Source organism: Bos taurus, chromosome 13 (assembly GCF_002263795.3).
Source record: "Bos taurus isolate L1 Dominette 01449 registration number 42190680 breed Hereford chromosome 13, ARS-UCD2.0, whole genome shotgun sequence".
NCBI lineage: Eukaryota > Metazoa > Chordata > Mammalia > Artiodactyla > Bovidae > Bos > Bos taurus.
In genome coordinates this window covers 57,842,967-57,865,203 of record NC_037340.1, presented here as the reverse complement: position 1 = coordinate 57,865,203, position 22,237 = coordinate 57,842,967, and the positions used below count along the sequence as shown (strand labels likewise).

Here is a 22,237-nt window from a genome sequence, read left to right as displayed (position 1 = left end):
TTCATGGCGCCGTCCCACCCACTGGATGGGCACTTCAGGTCCACTACCAGGCAGAGGCAACCCAAGCCCCCACACGCCTTTGAAAGCAGGAAGTCAGGCTTCTGACTCCTTTTTCATACTTTGCATCCCTGTCCTCCTCTGACTCTGTCCATCACCCTCTTTGACCCCTCCTCCCCAGCCACACTCCTGACATCCCAGACTGCCCTGCAGTTGCCCCCTCTGCAATCCCACAAGGAGAAGGATAGCATATTCCCCAGATTGGACCTTGCAGGGCAGTGTCTGTCACCTTAACAGTGATGTGAGTGACCTCACCAAGCCCCTGCCGTGTGCCTGGTGCTGTATTAAACACTCCACATGGATAGTAATACCGACTTCTCACAGTAGTCCCTTGGAGTCAACTTCATGAAGGAGGAAACTGAGGCATGGAAGGATGAGGTAATCTGCAGCAAATGGAGCAGCTGGAATTTGAATGTGGGAAGCCGAATTCCAGAGCCCAGCAGCTCTGCAGCCTTTGCAGATGGACAATTAGGATCCTTCCCTCTTCAACAACTCTCAGATTAACATTTAATTGGGGATTTAAAACGCTGTTCTTGTTAGCATGCCTGTGGTCTCTGCGCTGCGATCTTCCCCATTAAGTCGTGTTATGTAAACCATCAGCCCAGATGCCACAGAGCCTGTGGATCTCCTGGCGCCCAAACTTGGCTCAAAAGCCCAGTTCTTTCGAGCAGCAGCAGAGCAGGGAGCCTCTTGCCTGAGCTTTGAGCTGAACTGCCTCAGGAGAGGGCAGCTGAAGCAGGAAGCTTGGTGGTCCGCAAATCTCAGCCCCTGGGCTTGCCGGCTGGACGACCTTGGGTGTGTGGCCTTGCTTCTGTCATCTGTAGAATGGTGCCCATGGCACAGGAGGTTGCAAGAATCATGGGGTATCATTTATGACATGCTTGTTAGCATAGTGCTTGGGCTGTATCTCTCCCCCCCGAGGAAAGTCAGTTTCTCCTTCACACACAGACACCATATGTGGTCATTCATAGTAAGACTATCTGGCCATCTATTCTCCTCTTGGGTGAAAAAATGCACATTTTGCTTAGAAACCACATGCCTTCGCATGTTTCAGCGGAATAAATGTGAAAGAGACCAGGAACAAAGAGTAAATTCTCTTTCAGGAAGTTTGGGTGGACAAACAGAAAGCTAGGGAAAATGGCAATGTATATGGGAGACAGCTACTTCTCTCTATATAAAAAGCACTAACAAATCAATAAGGAGAAAAAAATTTTTTTTAAGTTCGATATAAAAATGGGCAAAGGAGATTACTGGAGGTGTCATAGGAAAGTCAATGAAAGGGGTTATATACAGACATTCTTCTTTACTCATAACTGATGGAATGCAAGTATAAATAACCAGGCATTGCCACTGGCAAGATTTTTAAAGAAAAGTAATGATGAAGGTTGGCAAGGATGTGGGGAAAGGGTCTCATAGCCCTTCCATGGAGGTTGTTGACTGTGCAAGCCCTTAGAAAGGAAGGCTCTGGGGAGAATTTACACACATATTTTGCTGCAGCAATTTCATGACTAGGGATTTACATCCAAATCTGCAGATGAAGGGGAGGCTGGGGGCAGGGAACAGTATTCTAAGCAGAGGAACAGCATGTGTGTGTGTATAGGCTGCGGTGGAAAGGGGCGTGGCTTGAAGGACAGGCTGACAGAGTGTTTCTGTATCCTGGTGGTGGCTGGTGATACCTTCTCTGAGGAGGAAGAAAGCCTGTCTGTGAAGTGTGCGGGGAGGAGGGTCACACAGGAAATGGGGCCACGGACAGGGGCTCAAAGGAGAAGGCACGGGTGTGAACACAGCTGAGCAGGACAGAGGCTCTGGCGGGGACTGAGTATCCCTGGAGGGTGGGGCTATCATCATTCCCAACTCGCTAATGGGGACATAGGTGACAGGGCTGGAAGGTGACAAAGCCAGGATGGGACCCGGGTCTTTTCAGTTCCTAAGATGCTGCTCTCAAGCTCTCCATAGCACACAAGACGTGTTAAACTCAGCCAAGACCGACCAACCTCCCAGTGCACAGGTAGAGGTCCTGGGGGACTAGTCCTGCCTCCCCAGGGAACCAAAGCCCACTTGAACCCCTGGTGGCCCTTCGCACAGGGAGGTCTGATGTTCTCTGGGACATCTGTTCACCATGACCCTTGCACTCCCCACTCTGGGTCGGGGGCTGGCTTTGGGCAATAAACTTCTGAAACCCATTCTGGTTTGAGGATCAGTCTCACTGCCTACCACCCAGCTACAACTCATGGCCACCTCTGGCACCAGCTTCAGAATTCAGTTCCTTCCCCGGATCACCCCCAGCTCAGCCTGAACTGCCCTCAAGTTCAAACTGAACTCAGTGGCCTCTTTTGGCATTGGGTTCTTTTTAGTTACTTTATTGATTAATTTACTTGGCTGCACCAGGTCTTTTATTTTTTGCCTTTTTAAATTTTTACTTTGCGTTGGGGTAGAGCCTATTAACAATGTTGTGATAATTTCAGGTGAACAGCGAAGGGACTCAGCAGGGGCTCATTTTGGCTTTCAGCTTCCATGAACATAGTGAGTATCCAATACATTTCCCAAATAGTTCTTCACACGTAGCTTCTTACTAGTTTGCCATCCAGATGGTTTGGAGACCAACGAAGCTGTTCTGTTTGTCTTGAGCTGATTATTTAGACTTTGGAGATTCCAGCATCAGTCAGAATACAAGTGAAATAGCTGGCCACAATGATCCAAGCGGTGAGAGGAAGTTTTCATTCAAAAAAACTTTTTTTTGTTTTACGTAATGAATACAATTACCTATCTCCTTTCACCTTTGATTTTTCGGACCCATCTACTAAGTTCATTTTCTCCCCAGCTTTCACTCTTAGTTTTGAAACAGAGCCCCATATCCACAAGTAATTTATTATGGAATAGCCTGTGATTTTGTCCTAGTTAATCTGTCTCTAAATGATAACTTGCCATTGCAAAGTATATGGCTAGAGATAAAAGCAGGGCTGAAATTAGAAAAAAGAAATACAAATGAGAGGGGGAAAAAAAGAAGCTGTGGTTTTTCATTTTCCCCCTCAAGCATAAATTGTTGAGTAAGGAGATTTTTAAGAGCCAGAAATTGCTGAGGAGTGAACCAAAGCTGGAAGCCACTGCACTGGCACAAGACACATCTGGCGATGGAGGGTTTTGACAAGGGTCTGCTGCAGCCGGTAACTAGCCACCCTCACCCACAGCCAGCTCCTGTCATCTCCAGGGAGGACATTTTCAGAGACCAGAGGAGAGTGGACAAGCGGGAAAAATCAACGTCTAGATTAGAAACTACTTCAACTGTGTTGTTTTTCTTGAGGTCCCACTGTGCCTTTGATTTCCTGATTGCTCAGAGCAAGAATAACAAAATCCACCTAACCTGGTGATTTTTGACAGATTCATCTGAAAGTTGAATTTGATCTGCCCACACCAGTGGGTCTCAGCGGGGAACAATCGTGGCCCCTGGGGACATCCAGCAGTTTCTGGGGATGTTTGTGGTTTTCATAGCTGGGAGGTGTTGTTACTGGCGTGTGGTGGGTGGAGGCCAAAGATGGTGTTCCATGTCCTCCAGGGCATGGGATGGCCCCCAGCAGAAAAGGGTCTGGACCACAGTATCAACAGTGCTGAGGCTGAGAAACCCTGGTGGGGTGTATATGTGTGTGTGTGTGCGTGTGTGTGTGAGAAGGTGCATTCCCGTGGTGGGGCCGTTGGTGTGCCTACAGTAGTTTCTTGAACCTGGAGACATGAAGTCCAGGCTTGCCTCTGCTCAGGTACCTCAATTATCTAAGTATCTGAAGGATTAAAAGGGTTCTGTCTCCTTTCACTAAAGCACAAGGAACTTGTTGCCTGGTGATGCAGCCAGTGGTGAGAAGGACTTTGGGAAAAGGGTTCAGTGGAAAATGGGGCCCGGCTCAGAGCGAGGAGCTGTGAAGGCAGCCCGCACGGGTCTGTCACCCCAAGGTTGAGACCTGGGTCTCAACCGCAGGCTCCACAGCCGCCCCTTCTGTTCACCCAGGCCTCCGGGTACTCTCGGCTTCTCTCCTGTGGAGTCTGTCTGACTTGGGGTGGCGAGAGGTCACCTGGGAGCGAAGCAGCAGGACTCCAGAGAGCCAGGAGCGAGGCTACACTGGCGCTGATTTTATTGGCGTGACAGAAGCACGGGGCCTGCCAAGGACAACGGCCCTGTGCTGTGACCAAGGCTGCAGGTTTCTGGGGAAATGTACCCTACTGGGCTGGCCCGTCCCATCCCCATGGGATGGAACCACTTGGGAGGAGGAGAGGTGAAGACACAGCTTCCTCCTTCTCCCCCTCCCAGCTCTCTGCCCACAGGGCAAGCACACAGACTCTTTGCCCAGCCTTCCCCTCCGTGCCCCCTTCCTTCCACTCTTACTTTCCACTCTTACTTACTTTTGTGCCCAGTGAGAACTCCTTGGCCATGGACAGCCGTGTGACCTCTCGCCCCAGCCCTGAGGTAAACATCCCCTTTTGGCAGATACATCTGCAGCTCTTCAAACTGCCTACACATCCTCCCTTGACCTTCCTTCAGACCCAGCTCATCTCTTCTTCAGATATCTAGCTGAGAAATTCGGGGCTGATTGAAGAGCTGCAGGGAGACCTGATTTTGCTCCTTGCCTGTAAGTGGAGAAAAGCGTGCTCAGCGATAACTGGGCAGTGTGTCTTCCTGCAGGATAGACACCTCGGGGCTGGGCAGTGTGCTAGTCGCTTCTCCTGCTCTCCTTCTTGTAACCCTCACAATAACCCCAGACAGAGGTGAGGATCTCATGAGCCCATTTGATAGATGAGAAAGTTGAGGCTAAGAGAACTGATGGACATGCCTGTCCAAGTTCACACAGGCTGATATGAAGCTGATCTGGACTTCTGAGTCAGGTGATCTGACTCCAGGGATAGAATTCTTAATCCTTCACAAGGTGAGGGTGCTTGGGGGTGAGCCCGGCACACTGTGATTACTATTGTCATCTTTGCCAATGGTGGTACACCACGGTCAGCGGGCATAACAGAATTTTGATCTTCCTACCCTCTAAGAAGAGGCAGCTGGAGAGCAGTTAGTTCTGGAGACGACGCTGTCCCCTCTATGGGGGTCTGGTCCCCTGACCCCCTACCCCAAGCCTGCTGGGCACCAGAATTTGAGGGGTGGGGTGAGGGTCACTGTGCCCTCCCCTCACTTCTTCTGTAGCTCTGCTGTAGGACAGCAGCTCTGAGTCCCAGCCCATCTAGGATTCAGTGGGCAAGACCAGAGTCCGCAGCCCAGGTCTGAGTGACGTGGAGCTTGCACCTTGCTGAGGGGCTCCCAGTGGGCTCGGGATCCCTGGAGGTCAGGCTTCGCGGGCACTGAGCACAGAGGGGCGCGCACGTGGTTCCGCGCCCAGCTTCCCAGCACAGGGTCCAGGAGGAGGCTGGAGGTGAAGCAGGTGCCCGGCCAGGTGAGGCTGGAGAAGAGCGCGCGAGACGCAGAACTGCCGGCCTGGCTCACCAGCCCACACTGCAGTCCCCAGGAAGCCCAAGGAATGTCAAATGGCAGCTCCCTCCCTTCTGACCTCAGGCAGCGAGGCAGTGGGGGGAGGGTGGCACCTACCTCCCAACAGCACCAGGACACAAGCGTAGGGGAGCATGGCAGCCGGCATCCCGTCGAGGGTGGCAGGACGGCCCCTGGGGCGCCTCCACACTGTGTGGAGAAGAGGCGCCGGCGCAGGGCTCTCAGGCGGCCTCGGACAGCGGCGGCCCGGCTGGGGTCCTGCGAAGAAGTCACGAGGGTCCTGCGCCCCCCTCCGCTCTTGCACGCGCTCGCCCTCCCGGGCTGTTGATAGTTGTAAGGAGAGCAGCGCACTCATAGGTCCAACTTTCCAGAAGAGGTGGAGACAGCCCCCGGCCTTGCTCGCACAGCCTTGCAGTGCGCCCAGCCCTCTGGCGCAGCTCCTCCTGCCATTCAGAACCCAGTCGACCCCCCTCCGTGCCCTGGTTCTTTCCTCTCCCCACCAAGTCTCTGCAGTGAGCCAGGAGGCCTCCCGAAAACTCTTGTCCTGGCCAAGCCAGACGTTGCGGTGCGCTCCTCCGCGAAAGCAAAACCCTATGCAGGTTGTCCCCTCCAAGGGCAAGGGGGTCGGGGGCAGCTCATCTGTGCCCACTGGGCCCTCAGACCCCCAAGGCTTCTCTTCAGGCCTTCCAGACACTTTTGGAAAAGTCGCGTCAACTTGGAGTGCAGGAGCGCAGTGAATGTGGCCAACCTGGGGCGCCCAGCAGCCCACAGCCGCTCCCTGTAATTAGCTCTTCTCTGCTCCAAAGAGCATCTGGGCAAACAGTGTGGAGCCGACCAGGGCGGTTCCCCCCACCCCCAACTCCTCCTCCTGCCCCCACCCCTAATCCCCATCTGAGTGAGTCAGCTGAGGGTGGCTGCTCAGAGGCAAGGCAGCTGGGAGAAGGAGGAGGGAGATGGATGGGTCAGGCCACCTCAGGGCCTGACCTGAGGGCCTGGGCTCCCCCAGGCAGCTCCTCAGTGGTAGGGAAGACTTGAAGGACAGGAGTAGCATCTGGGGAAGGAACCTCCCAAGTTATTGGATTTATGAATGAAGAAGCGACAGAATCACTTGGATTGGAGAAGTGGAAGTTGAAGGGCTTCCCACCTGCGGGGATCACCAGAAGAATGGAAGTAAAGTCGTGAAGGCGGGGTTGGTGGGGGGCTGAGATGTGTAGATCAAGGTGTCCATTTTCATTGTGTTGTCCTTAACAGTGAAAGAAGAAGAGAGAGTAGATAGAACCAAACGAGAGGTGAAAGAGAGAAGCTAGAAGGAGAGAGGGGGAAGAAAGATAAGGAAAGAGAAAAGGGCAGAGAGGGAGAGAGAAAGACAGGGACAAGGAAGTAAGGCAGAGAAGAGAGGCAGATAGAAAGGCAGATGGGAAAGGGAGGAAGAAGAAGAGAATGAAAAAGAGGGAGGAAGAGGGAGAGAGAGAGATGGAGGATGTCCCTTGGGGAGGACTTGGGCACGTGGGGACATGTCTGTGCCCAGGGTGCGTGTCCAGGCAGCTGACCTGCCCTCTGAAGAGACCCACCTGTCCACACTTGTGGGCTGCTTGGCCCTGGGGGTCAGTAGACAGCACCCCGTCTTTTGATTTTTTACCCTGGGCCTCCGGAACCCTTCAACTTCCACCAGGGACCCCTCAGCCAGGGACCCCCCGTCCCCGGGATGTCCTTAGCTTTTCTTTTCTCTGGAGGAACAGACTCGACAAGTGTGGAAGGAGGCCACAGCGTGATCTTACACAAATGGAAATGTGAGAGAAACGATCAATTCCCTTCCTGAAAATGACATTTTTTTCTGGTCTCTATGGATTGCTGAGAACAGCATGAGGCTCGAGGTGGCCTTGCTGAAGCCGAGATGCCATCAGCTCCCCGGCAGACAGCGGCCGCGCGCCACATATTAAGTTTCGGTGAAAGGGGTAACGTGGGTGGGGGGTGGGGTGTGCTTATTTATAATTGCATAACGGTGATTGTTTGTGGCAACTTTGTGCCTTTAAATTTTAAAAATTTACAATTATGGATAGTTTTAAAAAAAACTGCATGCTCTTTTGGCCCTGACTGTTTGAGGCTGTACTTTCTGTGCTTCCAGCTTGAGGGCATTTTTGCAGTCCCAGTTCACTGATGGGGCTTTGAGTAAGAATGGTTTGGCTTGGGAGGTGGATGTTACGCTGATGCGACGTGGGGTTATGATTTGGTACTTTCAGAACCTACTGTACTGCTATTAGAAAACAGAGCTTCCCTGCAAAGCCTGGTGCTCATGTACTAATTGTTATATTGGCTTATTTATTTATATTGGCTTATTTATAAGAGGAATTGCTGATAATTATTGCAACCTGGAGAAGGAAATGGCAACGCACGCCAGTATTCTTGCCTGGGAAATCCCATGGATAGAGGAGCCTGGAGGGCTACAGTCCATGGGATTGCAAAGAGTTGGACACGACTGAGCAACTAATACCCACATTGAGACCTTGGTGTGGGCCAGGTGCTTTAGATGCATAGACTTTATATCTGGACAGCCTGATGAGAAATAAGAAGTATTGTTGGCCCCATTTTACAGAGCAGGGTAACTGAGTTCAGAGAGGTTGGGCCACTGCCTCAAGGCCACACAGCTGGAAAGTGGCAGACTCCTTAGTCCCTGCTTGTGTCTGGGATGCTCTGTGTCTCCATGGGATTCCCTGACTGACCGGGCTCTTGGCTCCATTCTGAGTTTCAAGTTCCTAAATGAGAAAACCCATTCTATTAATACGATAACACCCTTTCTTCGAAGAGGCTTAGGAATGGCAGGGAAGCCCTATTGCAAAGTGCTGCCTAGGTCTTAGCCAAACTCCTCTGTTGAGATTGAGAATTATAGGTGGTATCGTACTCGCCCAGCCCGACATGAACAGTGGGTGATGCTTGGAAGGATGGGAGAAGCTAGGAGGGGTCTTCAAGGCCCACTGGCGCTGCTCTCCTGGCTTTACAGGTGAGAAAACAGAAGCACAGGGTCAGATAAGTTCCCTGTTCAATGCAGATTTTACTCCAAAAAAAAGAAAGAAAATGAACAATTAGTGTTTGAACAACCGTCTGGTCATAAGATCTAACAAAAGAGAGAGAAGGAACCGAAGCTAAACTTACTTGACTTCAAACGTAGATATTTATTTTTAACCCCCCAAATTTGTATTGTCCAGACCTTGCATTTTGCTGCAGCAAGGGTGTTAATTGTTCTATTCCTGATCCCTTTCGTACCTACAGACCCGAGAATATTTGAAATGATTAGTAATTATAAGGTTGTCTGGGGAAGAAGCAGGTTCTTTCTTGAGCCTCGACTCTGCTAGCCATGAGTCATGTCTGTGGGCTTTACCATCGGCCTCCAGAGCTGACTTCTCTGGGTTGATCACTGCAGGGGTCTTCCCAAGTGGTCAGAGCTGCAGGAAGAGTGGGGGGACACAGGGCAGGCTTTCTGGAGCCATCCACCGCTGGTGTGAGGGAGGGGCCCTGAGCCAGACATCCACCCCACCCTCCCCCCAAATCAAAGCCCGAGGCTGGCGCAATAGGAGAGCTTTGCAGAATGAGCCTCTTTCTTTCCTCCCCACCAAACACCTACCTCCTCATCCTCCTGCATATTAACAGCACCACGGGAAGATAAGATCACCCCACGAAATCTTGCTGTAAAATGGTCTGTTTCCCCTGCTCGTTATCAGGGGTGTCTGATCAAAGAAACGGTGCCCGGGCCTGGTTATCTAATAACCCAATAAACATCCAGGCCAGCTTCCCTGGTGGGAAAGGCAGGCGGGGGCTGCTCTGGATGAATTGAGGGGCAGGTTGAACACCCTTCCCCCCACGTGGTGACCATCTCTGCCTGCAGAGCATCACACTGCCTGTCCTGGAGCCCCCCAGACCCTCACAACCAGCCCTCTGTTTCAGATGGAGAAACTGAGGCAGGGAGCCTGTGTTCCTGTCCCCCGGGAAAGCCCTTGATCCCCCCCGCAGTTGTCCATCCAGTCCCCCGTGGCACTGGTACATCTCACCTTGTGTGTGATGGGGACTTACTACGTTTTGTTGAATGAATGAGCAAATGATCAAACACTCTATCACAGGATGAGCACTGGGCCCTGTTGGAAGACTCTGTTGCAAATCTTTAAAAGAGACTTTTATTTATTTATTTGGCTGCTCCAGGTCTTAGTTGTGGCATGCAGGATCTAGTTCTCTGACCAGGGATCGAACCCAGGCTCTCTGTACTAGGAGCACAGAGTCTTATCCACTGGATCACCAGGGAAGTCCCTCAGTTGCAAAACTTAATGCTACCACTTAGCAGCTCACCAGGGCCACAGCCAGGGTGAGGGATTGGGGCTCGAATACTGAGGGGCTGCTCACTCTCAGGCTATGGAGGTACAGGGTGGGTGCCTGAAGCTGAGCACCGCCTACATTTTGAGGCCTGGGTGCCTCTCTGGACTCATCTGGTCCTAGCCTGCAACTCCCCACCTCAGTTTCCTCCTCTATAAAATGGGGATAATGCCCATGCGACCCTGAAGGATTAAGAGGACAGTGTCTACAGAAGTTGACATTGGGTATAGGATCCAGTCTTCTCAGGCCCTGAGACTCCCTGGAGGGAAGTCAAAGGTCATACAGCTGGTGTGAGATGGAGCCTGAATGAGAAGTTGCTCTGGGACTTGAGAGTCCTGCTCCTCAACCTGACCCTAAACTGCCTGAGTCCTGAATGACTTCCAGTTCACCAGCTCCTGGGGAGGCAGATTGTGAGAATGTCCTGGGATGCCCAGAAACCTCCCCACCAGCCCTCACACCTCAGTCTTCTTGCCCCATCAGGCTGTAGTAGGGGTAGGGGACATTGGAAGGATCAACTCAGCACATTGACACAGAGGTGTTGAGTGAACACATTCTGGATGGATACGTAGATGAATGAGTGGGTGGATGGATGGATAGATACATGTTTGTGCGGGTGATTGGATGGATGGGTGGATGGATGGATAGAATGAATAACATTACAGTTGTCATGATTGTTGTTCTGGGGTGGTCCCTAAGCTGGTTTGTTGATTTTATCCTCTCATTTATTAATTGATTCGTAATAATTCACTAATGTACCAACTCACCCTTGGGCTGCCGGTCCCCATACTGTGGAGATACATCCCAGTCCCTCATTCACAGAGGTGGGGCCATGTGTTCCCATATGAATAGCTTCATGCTAGTGTCCAGGGGTCTGTCTAGCTAAACTGCACGGGGGTTCCTGATGCTGTCAGAGAAACCAATGAGACACACACAACCGAAGAGAGAGATCTAGAAAATGTAGTGTCTTGAGAAAGAGGTAGGAAGCAGAAGGGCTTCTTCACGGAAGCTCCAAGCATAAAGCCGCATCCACAGGTTTTCATGTGTGCGTATCTAAGGCAACACGTCCGACAGATTTGAGAGGCTGCCTTCAGGCGTGAGAGGAGGGAAGTGGGCATGGGGTGGGAGAAGGAAAAAATGATAAAATACAACACATGAGAGGCCTCACACAGAGCTGAGTTATTAGCTCACCATGAACTCGGTTACGTGATGGCAGCTTTCTGCTCTGAGTCTGAAAAGTAAGATGAACAAAAGAGAGCGGAGAACGTGGACTCCCCTTCCTGAACAGGGGCAATTGAGACGCAGCAAGGGCAGGAGGCACCACCCAGGTGGTTCTTTGCTCTTCATCTCTCCTCCTAGACTGTGGGGCACTGTGTGGGTGCCAACTTCTCCTGTCTGTGGTGTTTGCAAGAGGGCTGCCCAGAGCAGAGTCTCACCTTTCCCCAGCCCCCTGCCCACCCACCAGCCGAGTGGCTAGAAGGCAAACCTACTGTGACGATTCCTGTTTTGAGGGGCTTTTGTCAGAGGATGAAAATTACAAAAAAATGTTGGGGGGCATGCATGACTGTAGATGGTTGATTTTTTTTTTTTAACAATAAATGTTACGGTGGTGGTAGTGCTCAGTCATGTCCGATTCTTTGTGACACCATGGGCTGTAGCCTGCCAGGCTCCTCTGTCCATGGGATTCTCCAGGCAAGAATACAAAGGTGTGGGTTGCATTCCCTTCTCTAGGGGATCTTCCCAACCCAGGGATTGAACCCAGGTCTCCCACATTGCCCCAGTTAGAAACATCTATATATACACCTGGGATTTCAGCCCTGGGATTTCTTTGGAAGGAATGATGCTAAAGCTGAAACTCCAGTACTTTGGCCACCTCATGCGAAGAGTTGACTCATTGGAAAAGACTCTAATGCTGGGAGGGATTGGGGGCAAGAGGAGAAGGGGACGACAGAGGATGAGATGGCTGGATGGCATCACTGACTCGATGGATGTGAGTCTGAGTGAACTCCAGGAGTTGGTGATGGACAGGGAGGCCTGGCGTGCTGTGATTCATGGGGTCGCAAAGAGTTGGACACAACTGAGCGACTGATCTGATCTGATCTGATATATACACCTAACGTAGCATTTAAAAAGCACAAAGTTGGTTATTTCTCTCCCATTATAACATGTTCCTAATAAATTTTCTTGGAAAATACAAAGTAGAATGGATAGAAATGAAAGTCACTCAATGTGAGGCCACAGGAGGACAAGTCCAGCTGACTCTGGGACATTACCACTTTCTTTTCCATTTATGTGTGTATTTTCCAACCTGTGGTCAAATTTAATAATGTAAACGTCTAAATAAACCAGTAATCCCCAAATTTCATCTTTTGGCTTAATTTTCTAGCCTTTAAGGAACTGTCAGGTGCAGGGCCACACAGCAGAGGGGACAAGAGGCCAGCAATGAAAGTCATATTCTTTCCTGGCCCGCGTGTCCCAATAGTGTGACTAGCTCTTGTTTCGTTTGAGCCTTTTGACAGGCATCTGTTTGTAAACTTTCCTCTGCTTCCAATTTCAGTCTGGAAACAGCAAATTGATTTTAAATAGAAATACCTCGAAGGTGGTGGTGTTTAGGGGTTTAAAAATCCATCCAGAGGGCCCCTCACAAGTGGGGATTTTGCGGCTGCTTCGGTACATCAATAGAAGAGGCGGTGCGTTGTCTGGGGAGCAAGTAAGCTATAGTCGGTGAACAGACAGAAATTTGGGGGTGGGGGGAAGTTTACAAGCGCTCAAGGCACAGCCCAAGCAGAAGACCTTACATATTTTTTCCTTTCCTTCTTCTTTTTCATTTTTTTTCGTTTTACAATTAACATTCAGAGTTCAGTCTCCACCCTCCCTCTTGAAATGGAATTTTTATCTCTTGATTCATGCTACAAGATAAAATCCCTGTTTATCCAGTTGCATGAATAATTGATAAGCTCTTTCCAACTTGCCAGAAGCAACTTAGCGGTCTCGCCTTGCGGCCTGGAACCCCTGGCAATTTCCGGAGTGCCCAGTGAGAGACCTTTGCACAGTTTCTGCTTGGAATGCACCGACTTTCTGTCTCAGGGGTGCGGTTTATCTCTTGATCCAGATTCAGGAGTTACAGATTAGGTACCTAGGGCTCCCACATCCAGGGGAGGTAGGGAGGAGGGGAGGGCTCCTGGGTGTCCACTTAGATTTTCTGAAATCGAGTCTGTGACAGGTGTGGATTCCGCCGGGAGCCTCCTGGCTGGCGGCTTCAGAGTTCACGGCATTAATTAACTCTAATCTGTTCCCTGATAGTTTAAACCAGACCCAAGATGTGAAGGTATTTTCTTTCCTAATATTTAATGGGCTTAATGAGATAGCAACCAGGGCCTGTGTCTCGCCTCTTTAATGCACTTGGCTCTCTGGCCGTGTTTATATGATAAAAGCAGTGGGGTGTAATTTATGCTCTTAGCTGGGGTTTATCCTTTTTAAACAGGTCTGGACGGCTTACCCTGTTATATTTGGCTCAAGCTGGCTTAAAAAAAGAATTTATAGAGTGTACTGCAGAATGTCCCAATTCTGCGACGCCAAGGTAAATGGAACCTGGGGTGATGGTGCAAAATACCCCTAAGGAAAAGGGTTAACAAGATACTGTTCCTGCCCCTCCCCTCTCCAAGCATCTCTTGGCCAGCTCTCTAGGTGGGTTTGATGCAGCTGAGATTGCTATGCCTCAAGGCTGGCGGGGTCTCAGATTGAAACCTGTTGAGAGGAGCAGTTTCCAGGTCCCTCGGGAACTGTGCAGTGCTATCTCGCTGCGGGGGAAGCAGGTCTTTGATTTAAGCTGCTCTCATTTATCAACCACGCCATTCATTCCGGTTTCTCTTTCATTTGTGGAAGGTGGAGAGAAAATGAATCAGAGACCTTTTTCACCCTCCCCCTGGCCCATTACCCCGAAGCTCCAGGAAATTAAGAAGCATGCCATTAGTTTTAGGGAACAGTTTAAGCAGAGTCAAACCAAAGACCCCACCAAAAGCCTGGGATCTTGAAGAGACACCGTCAGTGGTCCTGTCCTTTCTGATGGAGGCTCCCAAAATGGAGGAGGAGCCAGGGAATGGGAAGAAGGGGGAGCACAGGGTGGGGAGGGTATATGCGGTCTGCAACTGACAGACACCCCACCTCCACACAGACTCCTAGAGCCAGCGGGCCTTTCATTGGAAGCTGGTCCCTGACACCACACTGGGTGGCCCGCTCCTGCGCCACTTACATTCATAGGTTCTGGAAGTGTCTCCACGCTGGGCTGTGTGGTTTATTTGAAAGTAAAGTGTGTGTGGGCTTCCCAGGCGGTGCTAGTAGTAAAGAACCTGTCTGCCAAGGCAGGAGACCTAAGAGATGGGGGTTCGATCCCTGGATCAGGAAGATTCCCTGGAGGAGGGCGTGGCAACCTGCTCCAGTATTCCTGCCTGGAGAATCCCTTGGACAGAGGAGCCCAGAGGTGGACTACGGCCCATAGGGTCACAAAGAGTCAGACACAACTGAAGCAACTTAGCACACATGCAGAGTGTGTGGTGGGTTTCAGCCATCTGTGCTCTAGCGGAAATGTTAACGGCTGAGCTCTGCCCCAGGGTGGACACGGTGGGACGCAGGTGCCCCAGGATGGCTCGATCCTGGTGTTTAAGATGCACGTTCTGTTGGCCCGCATTGATGGGTCTCCAATGGCTGTTCTGAGTAAATGAGAAGACGCATATAAAGCTGCAGTCCTGGTGCTTGGCCTAAGGTGACTGTTGAATGGTGTTGACTTCCGATGACAATAATGATGAACAGAAACAGGCAGGGTGTTAGGAGTTCTGGCTCCAGCCCAGTCAAACCATAAGAGTGACCTCAGCAAGTCCCTGTCTCCTTTGGGACTTTGCCTATTTGTCCATAAAACATCCAAAGTGCGCTGGGGGGAGGTAAGAAGTGATCTTGAGAAGCTGACACCCTGAAACTGCTGGTCTCCGCTGGTGCAGGCTTCTTTCCTCTTCCTCTCTTTCTATTTTTCTCATTCCAACATAAAATACTTTTCTATTACAGAAACTTGTAATAAGCAGAAACATCCCCCAGGAAGACCAGAGTCTACTCGTCCTTCAGTCATTCATTCAACAGACCCTTGTTGAGGATGCAGTGGGAGGGGAGCCAAGACTTGGGTTTTCACATAGAAATCAACACCTCCATTCTAGAATACATAGGACTGTTTGGAATTGTGCTGACTCTATGCATTGGTTTTAGAAGATCTGACTCCTTAATATGGTCTCCCAGTCCGTCAACATGGCATCTTTCTCCATCTATTGAGGTCTTTGGTTTCCTTCGTCACTATTGTTTTGTTTTCAGCATATGGGTTTTGCATGTATTTTGTAAGAGTCATACTTAATTATTCATGGTTTTGGTACTATTGTATTAAATGGTACTTTCAAATATTTTCATTTTCAATTGGAAGTGTCTAGAAATACAATCAGTTTTTGTATACAGACCTTGCACCCTAGGACCTCACTACATTTGCATCTTAGTTCCAGTTATTGTTCAGTCCCTAAGTTGTGTCTGACACTTCACAGCCCCATGAACTACAGCACACCAGGCTTCCCTGGCCTTCCGTGTTTCCTGGAGTTTGCTCAAACTCATGTCCATTGAGTCGGTGATGCCATCCAACCATCTCATCCTGTCGCCCGCTTTTCCTGATCTTTCCCAACAGTTTAGTTCTAGTAAGTTTTTCGTAGATTCTTTGGAACTTTTTTGTGTAGATGATTATGTAATCTATGAACACAGTTTCATTTCTTTGCAATGAATATGCTCTTTTTCCTCTGGACTGTTTGCAGCAGCACCATACTGAAGAGAAATGATGAGAGCCAATCTCCTTGCTTGCTCTGGGTCTCAACAGTAAGGCATTTGGTCTTTATATGTGTGATGTTAGCTGTAGATGTCCTTTAATAGTTTACATGCTTTTCTAGTCCTTGTTTTCTGAGAGATTTTACTTTTTCTTAAATCATGGATGTGTCTTTATAAAATACTTTTCTGCATCTTTTGTCATGATCATTTGATTTTTCTTCTTTAACCTGCTAGTACAGTGAGTTTCAGTGACTGCTTTTTGAATGTCGAGCCAGCCATACCTTCCTGGGATAAAGCCCACCTGACTGTGATGAATTATCCTTTATATACACTATTGGATTTGATGTACTTATATTTTGTTAAAGATTTTTATCTATATTCACAGAGGTTACTAATCTATAATTTTCTTTTACTGTGATGTCTTTGTGTTTGGCCTCAAGGTAATGCTGGTCTTATAAAATGAGCTGGGAAGTATCCGTTCCTCTTTCATGTTCCAGGACAATATATGTAAAGTTGGTGTTATCTCCTCCTTAAATATTTAGTAGAATTCACCTTTGAAGCCATCCAGGTCTGGGGTTTTCTTTTTTAAAAAGGTCTTAACTGTACATTTTATTTATTTAATAGGTAAAGGTTTATTCAGATTATTCATTTTTTCCTGAATGAGCTTTGGCAGTTGGTGCCTCTCAGGGATTACTCTGTCTGTAGGCATAGAGTTGCTTGTAATATTCCTTTATTATCTTTTAATCTTTGCAGTGTGAGGGTCCAATCTTTTATTCCTGATATTGATAACTTATGTTATTCTCTTTTCCTATTGGTTAATCTAGTTAGAGGTTTATCTGCTTTATTTTTTCAAAGAAGCAGCTTTGGGTTTCATCCATTTTCTCTATTATTCATCTGTTCTCAATTTCAGTAGTTTCTGCTCTTATCTTTATTATTTCCATTCTTCTATTTATGATTCTATTTTATCTTCCCTAGTGGCTTAGTATTTATATCTTAATTTTTTTTAGCGATTGCCCTATGTTTTACAGTGTAAATCTTTAATTAAAATTTTTGACTTCAGTTAAAATGATACTGCTTTATGTCTAGTCTAGGAAACTTACAACAATATACTAATAATTCATTCAAATGCTTTGTGTCATTGGGGGTCAAGTGTTTCACTTTTGATATGAGCACACAGAAGCTTGCCAATACTTTTGCTTTTGCTACTCCTTTTTTTGAAAATCAGTTATCTTCTGGAGTTGGCAAATTTTTTTCTTTAGAGTCAGTAAATATTTTAGGATTTCAAGCCATGTGGTTTTGTCAGTGTTTTGACTCTACTGTTGTCACGTGAAAGCAGCCATATAGACAATACATGTTTGAATTGTATAAATTCAATACCGCTTTATTTACAGAAATAGACAGCAGGTGGAATATGGCCCACAAACTGGGGAATAAATTTGGGGTTGATAGGTTCTTTTTCCTTTTAGCACTCCAAAGATGTCATTTCCATTGTCTTTTATCTTGCCAAGTTTCTGATGAGATGTCTGATGTAATAATTATCTTTGTTCCTCTATATGAAAGGTAAAGTTTATTTTCCTTCTGTTTGCCTTTGGTTTTCTCCTTGTCCTTAGTTTTCAGCAGTTTGAATATGCCTATCTTGGTGTTCGTTTTTATTTATTTCATCCTGGTTGGTGTTCTCTGAGCTCCTTGGATCTTTGGTTTGATGTCAGTCATTAGCTTTGGAAAATACTTTTTGTTTGATTTCAGTGATTAATTTTGAAGTGTTAGCATTGATTTCCTGGCTCAGAATATGGTTCGTCTTGCTGAATATTCCTTGTGTACTTGGATGGAATTTTCTAAAAATGTCAATGAGATAATTATTTCTTCAAATAGTTTTTCTGCCTCATTCTCTCCTCTCTTTCTCTGATTCCAAATACACTTCTGTTGGGCCATTTGTTATTGTCCCATAACCGTTGGAGGCTGATTTTTTAAAAACTCTATTCCTATTTGAGTTTCAATTTGAATAATTTCTATTGGCCTGTCTTCAAGTCTGTTATTACCTGCATTATATTTTTTAACGAGTCTGTCAAAATCACTGTGGTTTTTATTTTCATTGTTGCCATTTGATTCTTTCTTTTGGGTTCTAGTCTTCTGTTGAAATCACCCCTGTGATCATTAGCGGTACTTCATTTCTACTTGAGCCATTGACATATTAATCAGTTATGTTAAGTTCCTGTCTGATAATTCCAACATCTGTACCATACCTGGGCTTCCCCAGTGGCTCAGCTGGTAAAGAACCCACCTGCCAATGCAGGAGACTCATGAGATGCAGGTTCAATCCCTGGGTCAGGAAGATCCCCTGGAGAAGGGAATGGGAACCCACTCCCTTGTCTTCTTGCCTGGAGATTCCCATGGACAGAGGAGCCTGTGAAGTCCATGGGGTCACAAGGAGTTGGACACAACTAAACACACACACATATAAGGTACCATATCTGAGTCTGATTCTGTTGATTCTTTTGTCTCTTGACAGTTTGTTGCTTTTTTTTTTTTCCTGAGTGCCCTCAAAAATTTTTTTATTGAAAGCCAGACATCTAGTGTCAGACAATAGGGACTGAGATAAATAGTTTCTAAAGTCTGGAATCGGAACGTGCCTTTATTTCTGCTGGGCCTTTAGGATGGGGAGATGAGTCAATCACTTAAGAGTTCAGCTGATCTTAAGGTTTTGTTGTTGCTATGGTTACCCTCAATGCATCACTAGCTTCAGAGTCCTCTTTTGTTAGCTTGTGTTTATTTTGGGGATTGCTTTGTGAGAGCATTTTCCTTAATGTCTGCTCCACCCTCAGCTTAAGTCTTCCTTTGCACTTCACCAGAGAGAGAATCCCTCTGCGCCCTTTTGCCCCTCTCCTGGCAGCAGATACTGTTAAAATGCCGGTGACTCTGCACTGATGTGCCCGGTGGTGGAAGTGTTCTCTGTTCTGAATATGCCTTGATCACAGCCAGGCCCTGTGTGACCCTGTCCAGCCCCAGCTGGAGGTCTGGGCTCAGGATGTCTTCCTTTGCATTTCCCCACCGCAGGAATAGAGGGGGTTTATTGCTGTTTCCTTCAATCAGCTTCATTGCTCTTCACCAGTGTCCTAAGGGTACCAGGTTTTATTGTCCTGCCCCTGGAACTTTTAGAAGATGGGGAGAAAGACCTGGGTGGGGCTTTGTGCTTCTCCTGTGGTGGCCACTGTTCCCATCCTTCAGTCTCGCCCTGTGAGAATCCTCAGCCTACCTTGTCTTGTCTTATCTGGATACCAGTTCAGTGGTCAAAACAAACCTGTGTGTACAGGACCTCCCTGGTGGCTCAGTGGTAGAGAATCTGCCTGCCAATGCAGAAGACATGGGTTCAATCCCTGATCCGGGAAGATCCCACATGCTGCAGAGCAACTGAGCCTGTGCGCCACAATTACTGAGCCTGTGCTCTAGAGCCCATGCTCCGCAACAAGAGAAGCCACTGCAGTGAGAAGCCTGTGCTCTAGAGCCCATGCTCTGCAACAAGAGAAGCCACTGCAGTGAGAAGCCTGTGAACTGCAGCTAGAGAGTAGCCCCTGCTCTCCACAAGAGAAAAGCCCATGCAGCAGCAAAGACCCAGCACAGCCCAAATAAAATAAATAATTTATTTAAATAAATTTATTTTTAAATTAAATTAAATATAATTTTAAAAATTTAAAAATTAAATATAATTTATTTAAACCCTACATGTAGAATGAATTTCTCTTATGTCATTGGCACCAAGATGTCCTGCATTGTCTCTCTAGCCCACATTGAACCTTTAGCAATTTGTTAAATATTTTAGCTGTTTGTCCGATGGCACGTACCCTAGGTAAGCAAGTGCCCCAGTTCTGTCTGTCCCTGGAGGCATCTGTCTTTCCTTAGATTTCAGGTGAGTTGATTCCCTGGCACCCTCAGATCTCTGCTGGATTAAAGAAAAGTTGCAAAATTTCAAGTTGTCTGGCTTCTTCTTTTGTTGTACTAGTAAGGATGGGAGTGATGCTCTTTCTAGCTTTCTACATCTGAAGCTGTCTGACTTAAAGTTAACTTTTTTAATGAAAAATAATTTCCTTTAAATAATAAATTCATAACATGAAACAAGGGTAGTACAAGGAAATGGCAAAAAAAAAAAAAAAAAAGGAGGGTGGGGGGAGGTGATAGGCAAGGTTGTAATCTAGAAAAACCCTGGGGTAGGGGCAGGAGTTTTGGAACCAGTGTTCCACCTCAAGATGACTGTGTAACCTTGGGTGTGACCTTGGGTGAGGGACTTGACCTCAGTGAGTCTCTGTTTCCGTTTCTCCTTTTGTACACTGGAAATCAAACGTGACCACTCCAGAGGATTAAAAGAGCTAATTGGCTTTTCTTGTGGCTCAGTGGCTCAGTGGTAAAGAATCTGCCTGCAGTGCAGGAGACCTGGGTTCGATCCCTGGGTCAGAAAGATTCCCTGGAGCAGGAAATGGCAACCCTATCCAGTATTCTTGCCTGGAGAATCCCATGGATGGAGGAGCCTGGAAATACATAGGAAGTGCTTGGTATGGGACGTGACTCATGCTACGTGCTCAGTAAAGGGAGGTTATTCATTTTCATAAATCTGAAAACTGTTTTCACAGTGTGGGAGGCACTTCTAGAAGCACACAGATGAGAAATGACTGGGTTATTTTCCTTTTTTTTTTTTTTTTTAAGTTTATTTTACTGAATATAGTTGATTTCCAGTGTACTTTGTTAGTATGCCAAAGTGATTCACTTATATAAATATATACATTCTTTTTCATATTCTTTTCTATTATGGTTTTTCAGAGGGTATAGTATAAAGGTTCCCTGTGCTGTACAGTAGGATCTTGTTGTTTATCCATCCTATGTATAATAATTTGATTCTGCTAATCCCAAACTGCCACTCCATCCCTCCCCTCCCCTCCCCTCCCCTTGGGACCCACGGATCTCTGTGCCTGAGATTCTGTTTCACAGACAAGTTTGTTTGTGCCATATTTTAGATTCCACGTATAAGTGATACCATGATTCTAGCCTTTCTCTTTCTGACTTACTTCACCTAGTATGACAGTCTCTAGGCCCATCCATGTTGCTGCAAATGGTATTATTTCCTTCTTTTTTATGGCTGAATGATATTGCATAGTATATATGTACAGCATCTTCTTTATCCCTTCATCTGTAGATAGATATTTAGGTTGTCTCCATGCCTTGGGTATTGTGAACAGTGCTGCTATGAACATAGGGGTGCATGTTTCTTTTTGAATTATAGTTTCATCTGGATATATGCTCAGGCGTGAGATTGCTGGATCATATGGCAACTCTATTTTCAGTTTTTTTAAGCAACCTCTGTACTGTTTTCCATAGTGACTGCACCAATTTACATCCCCACCAAGAGTGTAGGAGAAGGGTTCCCTTTTCTTCATACCCTCTCCAGCATTTATCATTTGTCGACTTTTTAGTGATGGCCATTCTGACCAGCATGAGGAAGCTTCTGCACAACTTCCACCTTGGAATCACCTAAGAAAATGGATACATATCCATATCATAGATATCCATATCATAGCCTAAGAAAATGGATAGATCAGGAAATGTTTTAAGGAGTGAGAGAAGGTGGAAGTAGTCAGCCTAGCATGGGGCATCTAGAAAGCACTCAGCAAACACTGGCAAGATGAGAAAAAGAGGAAATAGTCAGCTAGGGCTGGAGCTAAACTCCCGGCTTAGCCTTATTTTTGTCAGTCATGTGTCTGTTGAACTTGGCCAAGACCCTTGACTTCTCTGAGCCTCAATTTCCCACCAGCAAGATGGCAGACATCTTTGCGGCCCTCACTTAGCTCCTGGATTGTTATGAGGTTAATACGGGACAGTGTCTTCGATCATGTGAAGATTCCACAAACATAGAAGGCATTAGTATTAAAAATGATCACTCCAATCCATGCTGAAAGGTTGAAGGATACGTGGATAGTGGACCTCAGGGCCTTCTCAATTACGGCTTCAGGAATAGTTAAGGTGAAGCCAGTCGGCGCACGATCAATTCTTTCTGAAGCTTCTCTCCCAAGGAGGCACTGGGACTTTTGTAGCTGCCTGACGTGTTTCTTAACAAGTTACCTCCAACCAGAGAAACATCAGTAGTTGTCGAGGCCACAGTTTGTCTGGCTGATTTATACAAATCGGTGAAACAATATCTCCAGCCTGTTCTTTGATCTTGGTTTGAAGCAAGTCATCTTAAACACTCGTGGGAGCTGGAGGGAGATCCTTCATATAAACGTGTCCACAAATCTTTCCTGGACGCTCAGGGTGAGGCCTCCGCCAGTTGCTTCAAAGGCCTCATCCATCACGACAAAGGGAATAAAAACTCGAGTTATGCTGTATTCATCTTATTGATCGCCACCCTTGACCCAACTCAACTCACAGCCAACTGTGGCAGGAATTTCTAACTCAACTTTTCTTCTAGACCTCCCCTCTCTCCATTGCCACCCCCTCTTCCCTCCATCCGCACCCCCC

General features: G+C 47.4%; 1 protein-coding gene across 1 annotated transcript in view; it reads right to left on the bottom strand.

The window, feature by feature from the left end:
* Positions 1-6,392, bottom strand: part of APCDD1L (APC down-regulated 1 like) — a 50,605-nt gene extending 44,213 nt beyond the window's left edge. The window contains exon 1 of the mRNA XM_025001162.2: positions 5,633-6,392. Within this exon, the coding sequence (XP_024856930.2) occupies positions 5,633-5,888 (256 nt within the window). The 5' untranslated portion in view covers positions 5,889-6,392. The remainder of the gene's footprint in view (positions 1-5,632) is intronic.
* Between the last annotated feature and the right edge of the window lie 15,845 nt (positions 6,393-22,237).